General features: G+C 50.1%; 1 protein-coding gene and 1 pseudogene across 1 annotated transcript; one reads left to right on the plus strand and one right to left on the minus strand.

Annotated features, from left to right (window-relative positions):
• The first annotated feature begins 445 nt into the window (after positions 1 to 445).
• Positions 446 to 1,984, plus strand: LOC123117748 (expansin-A33). The gene is made up of 2 exons (XM_044538436.1): positions 446 to 711; positions 935 to 1,984. The coding sequence occupies exons 1-2, from the start codon at positions 573 to 575 to the stop codon at positions 1,561 to 1,563; spliced, it is 768 nt and encodes a 255-aa protein (XP_044394371.1). The 5' UTR covers positions 446 to 572; the 3' UTR covers positions 1,564 to 1,984.
• A 2,415-nt stretch (positions 1,985 to 4,399) lies between these two features.
• LOC123115316 (4-hydroxyphenylacetaldehyde oxime monooxygenase-like) lies at positions 4,400 to 6,573 on the minus strand (annotated as a pseudogene).
• Between the last annotated feature and the right edge of the window lie 9,505 nt (positions 6,574 to 16,078).

Here is a 16,078-nt window from a genome sequence, read left to right on the forward strand (position 1 = left end):
TTCGACGAAAGTCGGTGGACAAATCCAGGTTGAGATCCATCCGGAAGGAGATTTAGAGCTGGAGCTGATTTTCATTAAATTAGGACATTCAAGCATCTCATTATCCTCCTATAGCTGCAATAGAATTGCACGTATTGTACTTTTCTGAAATTTGGTCAGACTCTTTGTTTCCTCCATCTTGTTCTGGTTGAATTTTTCAGCGCAAATGATTCTCTCACATGCACGGTGGTGTGGATCTCAGTTAGGGCACATGCGCACTGACAGTGCAGGAATTTGTCGACGCCTAGTTAAACTTCTTGGAGCTTCAAGAACATGGTGAACACGTCAGGAGTATATATCTTACTAGTTTGAAAAACTTGATGTGCCAAAAGTCAAATAAGGAAGGATGGAGGGCGGCTAAGTTAACCCGAGTACCCAACTACAACTGTAACAGTTGGAGGATATGCATGCTCATCATCATACTATAAAGCCCAGGGTGCAGTAGATACACAGTACACAGAGCACAGCATATTCCTAGAAGACTTGCTCGGCCCAAGTACTACAGCGCTGTGTCTGTCATCTTCAGCAATCCAATGGGGAAGCATACAGCAGTAGCACTAGTGCTTCTCGGTGTGCTCTGTGGAATAGCTTCTCATGGGGTCGACGCCCAGTATTACTGGACGACCGCCACGGCGACGTTCTACGGCGGCGGCGACGGCTCCGGCACTATGGGTAAGTCAGTTTCCCTTCCGCTTCTTTACTTTCCTGTATCATTCTCCGGTGGAGAGTGCATAACGTACGTCTAAATCTCTAGTTGTGAAGTGTGTTTAAAAGGGTAGAGTAGATTTTTCTAGTACTACGTTTGGTGTGATATACTCTACTCATCCAAATCAAGGAGAAGTGATGTTGATCTGATGATGTTTGTATCATATGTATGCTCCATGTATGTATGCAGGAGGCGCGTGTGGGTACGGCAACCTGTACAACTCGGGGTACGGGATCAACAACGCGGCGCTGAGCACGGCGCTCTTCAATGACGGCGCCATGTGCGGCGCGTGCTACACCATCTACTGCGACACCGGCCGGAGCAGGATGTGCAAGCCGGGCACCCAGATCACCGTCTCCGCCACCAACTTCTGCCCGCCCAACTGGGCGCTCCCCAGCGACAACGGCGGCTGGTGCAACCCGCCGCGCGTGCACTTCGACATGTCGCAGCCCGCCTGGACCAGCATCGCCATCTACCAGGCCGGCATCGTCCCCGTCGTGTACAGGAGGGTCTCCTGCCAGAAGCGCGACGGCATCCGCTTCGGCATCTCCGGGAGGGACTACTTCGAGCTGGTGGTGATCACCAACGTCGGCGGCAGCGGGGTCGTGTCCCAGATGTGGATCAAGGGCTCCAACACCAACTGGCTCGCCATGAGCCGCAACTGGGGCGCCAACTGGCAGAGCAACGCCTACCTCAACGGCCAGAGGCTCTCCTTCAGGGTCAGGCTCGACGACGGCCGCGAGGCCACCGCCACCGACGTCGCCCCCTCCAACTGGTGGTTCGGGGCCACCTACACTTCCTGGATCAACTTCTACTAGCTAGCGGGAATGCGGGATCATCGACGGCACTGCTGCTTAATCTATCATCTTTAGTATATACTTAAGTATTAAAATTCATAAGGGGCGCCCTCTGTTGCGATTCGCTATATATACTTGTGTTTTAGATGGGCTTGCGTATTAGCATCAGGAACCATGCAAGCACGCAACCAAGAATTGGTGTAACACACTCTTTCTTGCACCTACGCACTGAAGCTTCAGAAACCAGGCAAGCACACAATGCGCAACTAAGAATTATTGTAAAAGGAAAATTGTACGAAATGAAGACGGCATAGCTAGTGGGGGCGGATTAGCAGCACGCAGGGGCGGGGGCACGCAATCCATTTTTCTTTTGGCTTTCTATATATTTTCAATGAATTATATCTTTCTGAACCAAAAGTTCAAATTAAGTTTCGTTTGCATATATTCATGGTTCTTGTGAGGACGTTTCTCAAACGCGATCCATCTTGAATACATTTTGACGAGTTTCTAGAACTTCCTTAAGTTTCAACTGCTGAAACTTGGTATGAGCGAACAAAATCGTAAGTTTCATAAACAAGACCCGTGCCCTAGTGCGGGGTCCAACGACTTTGCGAATCACGAGGCAATCGGATGCCCGGCAAGGCTAGACAAGCACGTGCTCCTTCACCTGCATGCCCCTGCGAGTTTCCGAGCATACTTCCAACTACAGCCATTTCACTAGATTATCTCAAACCGAGCTAAACTAGTCACTTGAGAAAGCAATTCAAAGCAACCCTAGCGCAGCCCCACCTCCCTCGAAGAATACGCTACCATTGGACATGACGCGGTGGCGGCCGCTCCTACCCTAGAAGGTGGTAGGGGGAGCTCGAGGTGAACACGAACGCCATGGCGGTCGACATCGACGAGCGTGCGACTTGCTTTTCGAGGAAGGGGTGAAGTGGTTTCCTCATCTACACAAGATACAACGGGGCTTTTTGCACACAATAAGGTCCCAACGAGCCACCATCATGTGGGCAGATGCATGGGTGCTAGATCTGGTCGGACCAGACCTGTGCAGGTTCGGGGTGAGTGCGGTGACGGACTTCTCGGCTATGTGCGTCGTCTTACGCGTGTTAGCCTGCTCACGTCACTTTGCTTCAAATCCCTCTTATCCAATTTTTAGTTCCCGCCATGTTGTTGTGAGCCCCCATTCGGCGGCTCGTGCTCCTTGCCACCTCCAAGTGTAGGTGGGACTTCCCTTCTCACCGGACGACCGTTCGGAAAACCGCCAATAACCTCAGTAGGGTGGCAAATGTGGACAGACGTACTAGAAGGAAGTTCGCACAAGGAGGTTACCCAGACTCAGGCGCTCATGTGAGGTAACACCCTGCATCCTTCTTTGGATTTGGATTAATGGTCGAGCACCTAGTGCGAGGGAGTTACAGTGGAGACAATGCATATAGCTACCGAGAGTATGTCTACCTTGTAGATGCCTATGACTACCCCTAGCCCCATTTACATAAGTGACAGGGCTAGGGTTTACATGGGGTCCCAGTTGATAACACATTGTCGCCATCTTGGTTTGCATGCCAAGATAATATCTTGGTCTTTTGTCTTGGTCTTCGTGCTTCCCCTCACGCCGGACCTTTACTGGGCCACCCGGGCCCTAAGGAAGGCAGGCCACTCCTGGTGTATTACATCGTCAGTAGCCCCCAAGCGTGTTTGGAGTTGGATTCTTCTTATCTTTAAGAGTGAGAACCAAGATGGGATCCTCCTGGTTGTGGCCTTCCTTCATGAGCCTGACTGCATGGGTTTCCGGGCTTGCCAAACGTGTGGTTTTCCTGGGTCCGGCTTCAAGAATCTTCAGGTGTGTGCCACGGAGCACTTGTGGCTTCTCCCGTGATGAGATCGCTCTGAGGTCCACCATCCGGCGCCGTTTCCGGGCTTGGGGACCCATAGATGTGTGTTGTCGTGGTTTCGACCACTCCTTAATTTGGGACAGATGTTTGTCAAAGAGCCAAGATGAAAAGGTCGCGCTCATCCGAGATTTCCAAAGGATCCCGTCTCACCAGGCCGTGTCCCAGTCTAAGACACAACGAGAGTCTATCCCTCGTCTCTTACGCTAGAGCTCCATGTGTCATCCTATTTCTGGGCAATCCCTGGGGGAGTATGTCGTAGCTTCACGTTCCACGTGTGTCTTTATAAACCAAGGAGAAGGAAATTGTAGGCTATGTGCCTTCTTCTTTCCCATGATTTCTCCATTACCAACGTTGGGGAAGCTCAAATCTAGAGGCGTAGGCGGTGGTGATGGCGACCAGGAACAACGCGGTTGTCGGCCACAGGGGCCGTAAGGATACCACTGCGAAGAGTGGAGCAAGATCCCACCCCCTGTTAGGACAGTAGCCTCACCCAGAGGCGTGGGGATTATTTGGCCGATCTCTATGACCACCTTCGACCATTTGCAGGATCAGGTGGCGCAGGGTTCCTACCTGGCTCAAGCACCCTCCTGTGGCTCTACTCCAACTTGATGGAAGATTCTTTGTCACTTGTCAGCCACTAAGAAGGTGGAAGTGACCCCCCCCCCCCCGACCACCACCGCAACCAAGTCGGGGAGAACTAGATCTGGGCTAGCTTCTAAACCACAACCCCACCATCACAGTGAGAAACATTTATAAAATAGTTTTTAAATAAACTTTTTGAACAGTTTCCCCAAATTCATGAAAGTTTTTTTCGCGGGAACTTTCGATCTTTTCATCTTCAATCATGACAGTACAACGAACCCTAGAAATAATAGAAGTTACATCGAGATCCGTAGACCACCTAGGGATGACTACAAGCACTGAAGCGAGTTGAAGGCACGCTGCCGTTATCGCCTCTCCCTCGCCAGAGTTGGACACAACTTGTTGTAGTACACAGTCGAGAACTCCTCGTGCTAAGGCCCTATAGGACCAACACACCAGAATAACAACCACCATTGATGAAGAAAGGCGGATCGAAAGGATCCAACCTGAAGATACAGGAACAAAGACCAGGTCCAAGCAGATCCATCAAAGACAACCACCGATTGAATACTGTGAGATCCGTCGGAGAAAATGTTCACCATATACCTGAAAATTTTAAATCTGTATTAGGAAAATGTTCAATCTGTATAAAGAAAATGTTCAATCTGTATAAGGAAAATGTTCAATGTGTATTTAAAAAAGTTACCTCTGTGTTTGCATGTAAATAATCTGATCACATACTGCACTAGGGGTAAAACTGTCTTTTTAGGTCAGACTTAACACCGTTGCTAGGCAAAACTGACGGAAGTGTTATATAGGGAACAAAACAAAGTTTGAGTGTCAAAAAAGAAAGAAAATACTTTTTAGGGCCAAAAAGTGAATCAAACTTTAAGAAAGGGCCAAATAAGGAATTCTCTCTTGTACATATGCCAATATCAATCAACCTTTCTCCATTTGTTCAACTAATTTACTCAAGACATATTTACCAGCTAGCACTCACACGCCGGCGGTGCGTATGGGGTGGGCACGAGCACCAGCGGTGTCTTGCGGTGGAAGTTCAGCGCGCCGGCCTCCTCCATGCTCACCTCCTCCCCCTCCGGCACCGCCCACTCGAAGCCGCACAGCATGTTGGCCAGAGTGTACTCCACGTTCGCCACGCCCATGGCCAGCCCCGGGCAGATCCGCCGCCCGGCGCCGAACGGCACCAGCTCCATGTGCGCCCCGCGGAAGACCACCTTGCCGTGCCTCCCGCCCGCCTCGAACCTCTCCGGCTCGAACTCCTCCGCGTCCGGCCCCCAGCTCGCCGGCTCCCTCCCGACCGCCCACGCGTTCACCAGCACCCGCGTTCCCGCCGGCACCTCGTAGCCGCCGATCTCCACCCGCGGCAGCGTCTCCCGCGGCAGCAGCAGCGTCGCCGGCGGGTGCAGCCGTAGAGTCTCCTTGACCACCATCTTAAGGTACGCCAGCTTCGGCAGGTCGTCTGGCTGCACCATGTTGCCGTTGCCGTTGCCGCCGACCGCGGCCCTGATCTCCTCCTGCGCCGTCTTCAGCGCACGCGGCTTCCTCATGAGCTCCGACATCGCCCACAGGATCGTCACGGAGCTCGTGTCGATGCCGCCGAGGAACGCGTCCACGAGGACGGCCTTCACGTGCTCCGTCGTGAAGCCATGCTTCTCGCAGAGGCCGACGAGGGCGTCTACGAGGTCGCCGCTGCCGCTCTCCGGCTTGGGGCGCGCGGGTCCTGATGATGCTCCAGCATCTCCTCGAAGAAGCCGTCCAGGTCTCTGAAGATCCTCTCCCGCCGCGCGACGACGCCGACGAGCCGGTCTACGAGGCGGCCGGCGGCGTTGGGGAAGAAGTCCTCGGCCGAGAAGCTTGCCGACATGTCCGTGGCCTCGAACAGCACGTGCTGGAACCGCTCGTACTTGCGCGCGAACGCCTCCGCGCCGTACACGCTCCCGTACGCCACCGTGCCGATGATGCCGTCAGCGACGCGGAACACGTGCTCGTCCAACGCCACCGGTACCACCGCGTTGCGCAGGGCGGACATGAGCCTGTCCACCTGCTCCCGCCGCGCGGCCCAGGCGGCGCTGACGCCGCGCGCTCCGACGAGCTCGGCGGCGAGGAGCCTGCGCATGTCGCGCCAGTAGGCGCCGTAGGGCGAGAAGGCGACGCTCTTGCGGCCGTAGGAGAGGCGGGCGGGTCCTGGCGATGCGGGCCGGCTGCAGCAGTCGGCGTCGTGGGCCCTCATCACGTCGCGCGCCGCCGACGCGGAGGAAACCACCACCGCTCGCGCCGCGCCGAGGCGGAGGAGCATGACGGGGCCGTGCCGCCCGGCCAGGTCGCGCAGGCTTCGGTGCGGCAGCGGGCCTAGCTGGTGCAGGTTGCCGAGCACAGGCACCCCCGACGGACCCGGCGGCAGCCTCAGTCCTCTTTCCTCAGGGTCGCGCCTCGTCACCAGCAGGTAGGAGACAACGGCAAGGAGGAGGCCGGCTAGGAGGAGGAGGAAGTGCCACGGCTGGGGCAGCTGGACGAGCAGTGAGATCGCCATTGCCGATCGATGAATCCGTAGCCGTAGCCGTAGGGGGTTTATAAAGTGGAGTGGCAATGGCATGGCACTGTACGATCTTGTATGTCTAGCATTTTTGTGCATGCATGGGTTGATGGATACAGCCGTGGGTTTCTTCGGTGTCTCGATAATTGCTGGTTGAAAATCAGTTGCCATTTTCGCCCAACTTTGATCTTTCGTTTAATTTTGATTCCTCTTCTTTTGTCGACTGGTTGAAAATTATGCCGTTGGTGAATTACTTGTTGCACTTCATTTCCCTGTTGAAGAATTATTTAGCTGGCACGCAAGAACCTAACATTCAAATTTGGCGCCAACTAATGGAACCTACCTACAAATGTAACCTACATATCCTTCTTCATTTTGCGGCACCCACATATTGTCTTACTAGAATTTTCGAAATTTTTTTAATAAGGCATCAACGACGCTCTAATAAATCCAAGTCAATGACTTAGCTACTAAGATTAATTAGCTGCGGTATTCAATGACTTATGCATGCACTCCATCTTCTCACCACCCAACCTGGCGGTGGTATACTCTGCCCCTTATGCATATGTTGAGTAGTCTCTCTTCAATTCGTTTTTTTTTTTGCGGGGTCTTCAATTTGAATTCAGTATCTTTAAAAAAACTCTCTCTTTTTAAACGTAACAGAAATTGTATTTCTCTTCATACACATATTGCTTTCCAAAAATTAGTTTTCATGGTGGCCTTTCTGAACGACACTTCTCACCTTGTACAATTTCTACGCTTTTTGTAGGTGTCCGTTGGCGAAAGCACTATGGCTGTCCATGGCGGACGTGTGGTGGTCCTGAATATCACCTGGCCTCTCCCGGCTTCAGAAATTGGGACCCGGTTGCTCCTGAATATCACATTTGACTTACTGGACATGGCCCAGGTGGTTTTGCTAATTTATTTCTTCTTTGGCGCCAACTAAGCCTACCTACAAATGTCAGCTCGTGGACACACTTCACCTAATCAACTTGAGCGTACGAAAGGAACTATAACTATATTAACATCGTCGTTCTTAATTTTGCGGCACATAAGTATTGTCTTACTAGAATTTTGGAAGTGTCTTTAATAAGGAATTCACGATGTTCTAATAAATCCAGGTCAATGACTTTATGGACTCCATCTTACTACACATGTGAGTTCCATCAGTTGGTCCTGGTTAGGGACCCATGGATCATCTTGGTGGTTAAAGCGAAGAGCAAGATTAGCCACTGATATATTAGCGGTAGTATTGGATGACTGATGCATGTACTTCATGTTCTCACCACTGATATAGCGGTAGTAGTATTGGAGGACTGATGCATGCACTCCATGTTCTCATCATCCAATTGGCTGGTGGCATATGCCCCTCCTACGCTTTGTGAATTCCATCTCGGTTATGCATGCATTGAAATCACTTTATAATTTGTTGTGTAGAGAATTAGAGATACACATACTAGAAATATAAGAGCCGGTCAACGGGACCTCCTATACGATGCGTGTTGCCTCAAAGAGTCCGTGCTTCCCACATGCACGCCCCTGGGACCGCCCATTGGCGATGAAACATCTTTTGAACAAACGCAAACATTATTTGAAAAACCGCAAACATTTATTGACAATTCTGTAAACCATTTGTTTAAACGAGGAAATTTTTTAAAACTCAAATTTTTTTAAAAAAAATTATTTCCTACGAAACATGAATATTTTTTTACGACAAGAACAGTTCTTGACAATACAAACATTGTTTGGAACTTTGAGATTCTTTCTCAAAATTGTGAACATTTTTTAAATTATGGGAACAACTTTCTAAAATGTTATTTTTTTCAAAAAATTCATGAACACTTTTTGGGAAAAGATAAAACTAGAGAAGAAACTCGGACATGAACCTCTAAAAGGCGAGCTCCTATTCCCAACCCGTCCAATTGAAAAAAAAAGAGCGTTTAGGAGACTCAAACTGTGAACCTCAACGTTTAGCACCAGACACGATAACCACTTGGTAGATCTCATGATGTGACGTGTCTGGTAAGTTGGCAACGGACATTTTGAAGGTGGCCATGCACAAAAGGAGATATATGTCATACCAGCTAGGCGTCGGGCGAAAAGTATACATGCAATTATTGAAGACGACACTCATGTGACCGACGAAGTTCAGATCAACTGGCGAAGGAAATGAAGCCGCATCGGACGAAAAGCATACATGCAATTATTAAAGATGACACTTGTGCAACCGACGAAGTTCAGATCATACCAGCGAAGGAAGTGAAGCCGACGTTCAGGACACCATGCAATTTTTTTACAGTGGACAAAATTCAACTCAAATTAAATTGAACGCGGATTCAACGTAGTGTGTGCTCTTTTTATTTGTAGGTTCTGTACTAATTGCACGTTTAGTCAAGTGTTTAAATCTAGTGTCAAAAAGATATTTAAATTAGTTAAGATAAGAGAGAGAGTCCGTGTAGATTTTTTTTAGCATCAGTACAGACACAAACGCTCATATACACGCGCATACACTCACCCCTATGAACGCACACACACACACCTTACCCCCTATGAGCACCTCCGAGAGACTGAGCCAAATCCAGAAATAATGCGAGCACCAGGATTTGAACCCTGGTGGGTTGGGGATACCACTGTCCACCTAACCATCTCAACTACAGGTTGGTTTGTGTAGATTTTCTTGTTTGAGTCGGTTTGGATGAGGTCGTGCGATCCAACACATTAAGCTACGCGAGCTGGGCGCTCTCTGGCACAATCCACGTCAGCACATGTATGACAGAAACAAAACTCGAGCTAGCGAACGGGTGTGCAGGAGCGGCTTGCACGCGGCACATATTGATTGGAGAAATAAAAACTTTGTGTGTCTTTAATACATTAAGCTACGCGAGCTGGGCGCTCTCTGGCACAATCCACGTCGGCACAGGTACGACAAAAAAAAAACTAGAGCTAGCGAATGGGTTGGGCTGCTTGGGCAGAAGCGGCTTGCACGCGGCACATATTGATTGGAGAAATAAAATCTTTGTGTGTCATGAAAGATAACTGACGATATCATAGACCTAGGGTAGGGTCATAGGCCTGACTATACGCCTTACCAATGGTCATTATCCTAGAATAAGGACATTCAAAGTATAACAAGAGATACCGACTAAAGTAACCATGCAGTGCAATCCACTCGACCAATTACCTCACTCGGATACCCCCAATTCCATTCGACCAAGATGAAGTCACTCGACCATACAAGAAACCACTCGAAGTACGGAAGATCTAATCACTCAGGATGGCAACGGTCAGGCGTTCACTCCGTAGTCTTAAAGATCATTAATAACTCTTTATAGCAGCCGTCGACCCCGTATCGGTCGGGTCCCGCGTCATCCACACACTCCGCCGCCGCAAGCGATCCGGTCGGTCGCGGCTCCATCGGTGGGTAAAGCATGCGGTGGCCCGCCAGTCGGCCAACCGACAAGTGGCGGCGATCGAGCCCGATGAATTTCTCTACGAACCATTCGACCCGTCGACTGGCTCCGCAGATAGTCTTTTCGAGCGCGGGAGCAGCGACTCCGCGGCAGAAGTTCTCATGGTCGACTCTCGTCGTAGCCCACCCCGGTTTCGCGCAACGGCGGCAACGGCGACGGTGATGGCCCGTCGTATGATCATGATCAGTACGAGCGCCAACCTCTCAATTCGCAGCAGAAGGAAGAGTTGCACCGCCGCAACATGGAGGCGCTCCAGACCCCTAGTGAGGGGGAGACTGCCGAGGCTCGGGCCTTGGAGGCTGCGTGCCTGTCCACGTGGGCCGAGCGCGCGCGTCTGGAAAACCTCCAACATTCTCTCGACGAACGCGCCCGTCGACTGATCCCCGAATCCAGTCGACGACAACGACAATTGTTTCCGCCTGAACCCCAGGTATACCGCACTCTGATCCAGAATCTTACAACTATTGTCCGTATAGCAGAATCTATTCAACCGTCCCGTTCAGAGGCTGGAAGAGGCTTGGAGCAGATCCGAGCGTTGATCCGGGCGGCAGAAGAGCAAAATTCAGCTGTTGCTCAGTCATGCAACAGGGTCCATAGCAGGTCAGTGAGGGCAGACACAGTTCAGTCGGCAGACAGTCCTGGGTCGCCTTTGCGACGTGAAGATCATGATCACCATGGAGATCGGCACCTGGGAAGAGCCCATGGAGAATTTGATCGTGAGTATGCCCGTGACAACCACCGTCGAGTTCCTTTGCCCCCTCTGAGGGGCGGGTCATATGCGCCCTGGCGGTATGACGACAGGCGCCCGTATGGCAATGATCGCAGAGTTCTAGTCGACCCAAGGGAGCCTGGGTTTGATGCAAGGTCAGTCCTTGTGCAAGGTTTGGTCGACAGGAATAGAGCATACAGAGAAGGGCTGGATAGAGATCGACCCAGTGGAAGCAGAGTGCACGTTTCCGGCCCCGAGTGCTTCTGAAGAGCCATCCGAGCCGTTGAGATCCCTCACAACTTCAGGTTAGCGACGGGCGTAAGCAAGTTCACCGGAGGGTCAAAGCCCGACACTTGGTTGGAGGATTACCGAGTGGCCATGCACATTGGTGGTGGTAACGATGAGGTGGCCATGAAACACCTCTCTTTGATGCTTGAGGGTTCTGCCAGAGCTTGGTTGAATCAGTTGGCCCTTGGGAGCATTTTCAATTGGGAAGAGTTGGTCCGAGTATTTACAAAAACATTCGAGGGCACCTGCAAGCGACCCGCTGGTTTGGCAGAATTGCAGCATTGTGTTCAGAAGCAGAATGAGACTTTGAGAGATTATATCTAGAGATGGACTACCCTTCATCATACAGTGGGGAATGTATCAGAGCACCAAGCAATTTGCGCCTTTAAAGAAGGCGTCCGGTACAGAGAGCTCAACTTGAAGTTCGATCGGACCGGGGACATGTCTCTGACTCGGATGATGGAGATAGCCATTCGGTATGCTAACAACGAAAAAGAAGACCGACTCCGGAGTGGCAAGAACAAATCAGTGGCCCCGGACACCGAAGGATGAAACTCCATTTGAAAGCAGAACCGCAAAGCTGAGCCTGCAGGCCCTGCCGAGGCAGCAATTTTGAATCAAAGGGAGTTCAAGGGGAAGCCTAAAGGGCCTTGGACCCCCAAGAAAGTGAAAGATCAAGCGGGAAATGATGTGCTTGATTTACCGTGTCATATACACACCAAAAAAGATGAAGAGGGAAACTTGATTCTTCCCAAGCATACCACTCGATAGTGTCGACTCCTGATTCAGAGTTTTCGAGAGGGCCAGCCAGTGAAAAGGAAAAAGAGTCTGATAAGGAGGAGGACAAAGAGGAAGATGGTGGTTACCCCAACGTCAATGCCACTTTGGTGATTTTTGCTGACCACGAGAGCAAAAGTCGACTGAAAGTTATCAACAGAGAAGTAAACATGGTTGCTCTGGCAATGACGACGTATTTGAAGTGGTCAAAAAAACCCATTACATTTGACCAGTCCGACCATCCAGCGCATGTTGCTACCCCTGGACGGCAAGCGTTGGTGGTCGACCCAGTTGTTGGGGCCACTCGACTGACCAAGGTTTTGATGGACGGTGGCAGTGGTTTGAATATGCTAATGCAGAGGCCCTCCGAGGGATGGGCATTCCGATGTCCAAGCTTAGCGAGAGCAACATGATATTCCATGGTGTCATCCCAGGAAAGAAAGCCGATTCACTCGGTCAGGTCACTCTTGATGTGGTTTTCGATGATTCAAAGAATTACCGCAAGGAAAAGTTGACGTTTGAGGTGGTGGATTTTGATAGTGCCTATCATGCTATTCTAGGCAGACCTGCTTATGCTCGTTTCATGGCTCGACCGTGTTACGTGTACCTCAAGTTGAAGATGCCTGGCCCCAAAGGCGTGATCACAGTCACTGGAAATCGGCAGAGTGCAAATTGCCTCCAAAAGGGCTCAAAGATCGCCGATGAACAGATGGCAGCAGCAGAAATGCAAGAATACCAGAAGAATGCGGATCCAAGTGATTTGTTGCGTGCCAAGAGGCCTGCTTCAGAATCTGCATTTCAGTCGTCTGGTGAAACAAAACTAGTTCACATTCACCCGACCGATCCCAATGTTGCTCCGACTCATATGTCAACAACACTCGACAGCAAATAGGAAGAAGCGCTCATCCAATTCCTCTATGAGAACTGAGACATCTTCACATGGAAACCATCAGGCATGTCGGGTGTACCCAGGGGACTGGCTGAGCACCTTTTGCAAGTCGACCCAAAAGAAAAATTCATTAAAAAGCATCTCCGTCGGTCCGCCGCGGAGAAGAGGAAGGCAATTGGCGAGGAGGTGGTTTGGCTTCTGGCAGCGGAGTTCATCCGCGAGATATAGCACTCTGAGTGTCTCGCCAATGTTGTTATGGTCCCCAAGAAAGATAAGTCACTTCAAATGTGTATTGATTTCAAGCATATCAATCGGTCCTGCCCGAAAGATTATTTTCCTCTGCGCCGCATCGACCAGATAGTCGAGTCAACTGTGGGGTGTGAGCGCTTGTCCTTTTTGGATGCTTATTCCGGGTACCATCAGATCCGACTGTATGGACCCGACAAAATAAAAACAACTTTCATCACCCCATTCGGGTGTTTTTGCTATGTTATTATGCCCTTTGGCCTCAAGAATGCTGGTGCCACATTCATGCGCATGATTCAGAAGTGCCTGCTCACTCAAATTAGTCGGAATGTGGAAGCATACATGGATGACATCATGGTCAAGTCACGCAAAGGTTCCGACCTACCGACAAACCTCGCTGAAACCTTTGCCAACTTAAGAATATATGATATCAAGCTCAATTCGTCAAAGTGCACATTCAGAGTCCTAGGTGGAAAGTTACTCGGTTTCCTCATTTCCAAACGAGGAATCGACGCAAACCCAGAGAAGGTTGGCACAATCCTCTGAATGAAACGCGCTGTGCGTGTACACGATGTTCAGAAGCTTACTGGTTGTTTGGCTGCATTGAGTGGATTCTTCTCGCACCTTGGGGAAAAGGCATTACCTCTTTACTGATTGATGAAGAAGTCTGACAAGTTCAAGTGGAATGATGAAGCTGAAACAACGTTTGAAGAGCTCAAAGCTCTGCTTTCCACCCGGCCGTGCTTGCCACTCCAATTAGCAAAGAGCCTTTACTGCTTTACATCCTAGCCACTGGAAAAGTTGTCAGCATAGTGCTCACGGTCGAGCGGGAAGAATAAGGCAAAGCCTACAAAGTTCAGTGCCCTGTGTATTATATTTCTGAAGTCTTGACTCCGTCCAAGTAGAGATATCCTCATTATCATAAGCTTGTTTATGGAATTTACTTGACCACGAAGAAAGTTGCACACTACTTCTCAGACACTCGGTTTCAGTCATCGGCAATGCTCCATTATCAGAAATTCTGAACAATAGGGATGCAACTGGTCGAGTGGCGAAGTGGGCGATTGAACTCCTTCCGTTGGATATCAAGTTTGAGGCAAAGAAAGCCATCAAGTCCCAAGCAATAGCAGATTTCCTCACAGAGTGGATTGAACAGCAGTAACCGACTCAGATTCACTCAGAGCATTGGTTCTTTGATGGGTCCAAGATGTTAAATCGCTCTGGTGTAGGAGTGGTTTTGGTATCCCCAAGAGGTGACAAGCTCAGCTATGTCCTCCAGATTCACTTTGATTCTTCAAACAATGAAGCTGAGTATGAGGCACTGTTGTATGGGTTACATATGGCCATTTCACTCGGCGTCCGACGCTTTATGGTCTACGGCGACTTAGGCTTAGTGGTCAATCAAGTAATGAAGGAATGGGACATCAGGAGTCCAGCAATGACTGGTTATTGTAATGAAGTAAGAAAGCTAGAGAAGAAGTTTGAGGGGTTAGAGCTCCACCACATACCCCGAATCAAAAATCAAGCTGTTGACGATCTCGCGAAGATAGGTTCCACTCAGAAGCCTATCCCCAGTAATATGTTCTTGGAGCATCTCCACACCCTGTCAGTACAAGAAGATCCCTTCAAGGAAGAGCCCCCGCAACCGGTAAGTTCAACCAATCCGACTGAGATTGAAGTCCCAGCTATAGTCGACCTGGTCATGGAAGTTTGAGTGATCACGCCCGACTGGACGGTGCCATATATCGCGTACCTGCTCAGGCAAGAACTCCCAGAAGATGAAGATGAGGCCCACCAGATCGTCCATCGATCCAAAGCTTTCACCGTGATAAGAGGGCAGCTTTACAGGGAAAGTATCACAGGAGTGGCTCAACGTTACATCTCCCCAGAAGAAGGTCTAATGATTTTAAATGAGATCCACTCGGGGACCTATGGTCACCATGCATCCTCTTGGACCATCATGGTCAAAGCATATCGAGCGGGATTCTATTGGCCGCGTGCAAATGAGATGGCAAAAGATATAGTCGACAAGTGCGCAGGCTGCCAGTTCTACTCCAACATGTCTCACAAGCCTGCATCTGCTTTGAAGACTATTCCACTCATTGTTCGCAGTCTGGGGGTTGGATATGGTTGGACCCTTCAAGACCGGCAGAAGTGGTTTCTCTCATTTGCTCGTGGCAGTCAACAAATTCACCAAATGGATCAAAGTCAAGCCTATCAAGAACCTTGATTCAAGCACTGCCATTAGTTTCATCAAGGAGTTGATATTCAGATATGCAGTCCCTCACAACATTATCACAGATAACGGCTCCAACTTTGATTCTGATGAGTTCAGGGTGTTTTGTGCTTCCCAAGGCACTTGAGTCGACTACCATCTGTTACGCACCCGCAGTCGATTAGGCAAGCAGAAAGGGCGAATGGTTTGATCCTTCAAGGGCTGAAACCCCGACTGATGCGCGACCTCAAGCACGCTGCTGGAGCCTGGGTGACTGAGTTGCCATCCGTATTATGGGGATTGAGAACAACTCCGAACCGGTCGACTGACCGAACCCCTTTCTTCATGGTGTATGGTGTTGAAGCTGTGCTTCCGAGTGACTTGCTGCACAACGCTCCCCGAGTGGAACTCTTCTCAGAAGCTGAAGCAGAACAGACACGCCAAGGTGCGGTTGATCTCCTGGAGGAGGAACGTGAGATGGCTCTGATCCGGTCGACCATCTACCAACAAGACCTGCGTCGATTCCATGCCCGTAATGTCAGAGGTCGAGCAATCCAGGAAGGAGACCTTGTGCTCTGAGTGCATCAGAAACGACCTCACAAGCCTACTCTGGCCTGGGAAGGTCCCTTCATCATCACCAAGGTGCTCCACAATGGGGCGTATCAACGTAGCCAAGAAAGAATACGAGCCACGCTCGTGGAATGCAGAGCCGCTCCGTCGTTTCTTTACCTAAACCACTCAGATCGACGAGTTGTAATAAGAATCCTTCAGTTTGCTTATCAAAGACAAGATTTTTGCAGTATCTAATGATTGTTTTCCCGTAAACACATGTGTTCAAATCCCCCGGTGGGTGGCTTACACTACAAAAAAATACACTTCCGTGATGATACGTATTTGTCACAGTAGGT

Source organism: Triticum aestivum, chromosome 5B (genome assembly GCF_018294505.1).
Source record: "Triticum aestivum cultivar Chinese Spring chromosome 5B, IWGSC CS RefSeq v2.1, whole genome shotgun sequence".
Lineage (NCBI taxonomy): Eukaryota > Viridiplantae > Streptophyta > Magnoliopsida > Poales > Poaceae > Triticum > Triticum aestivum.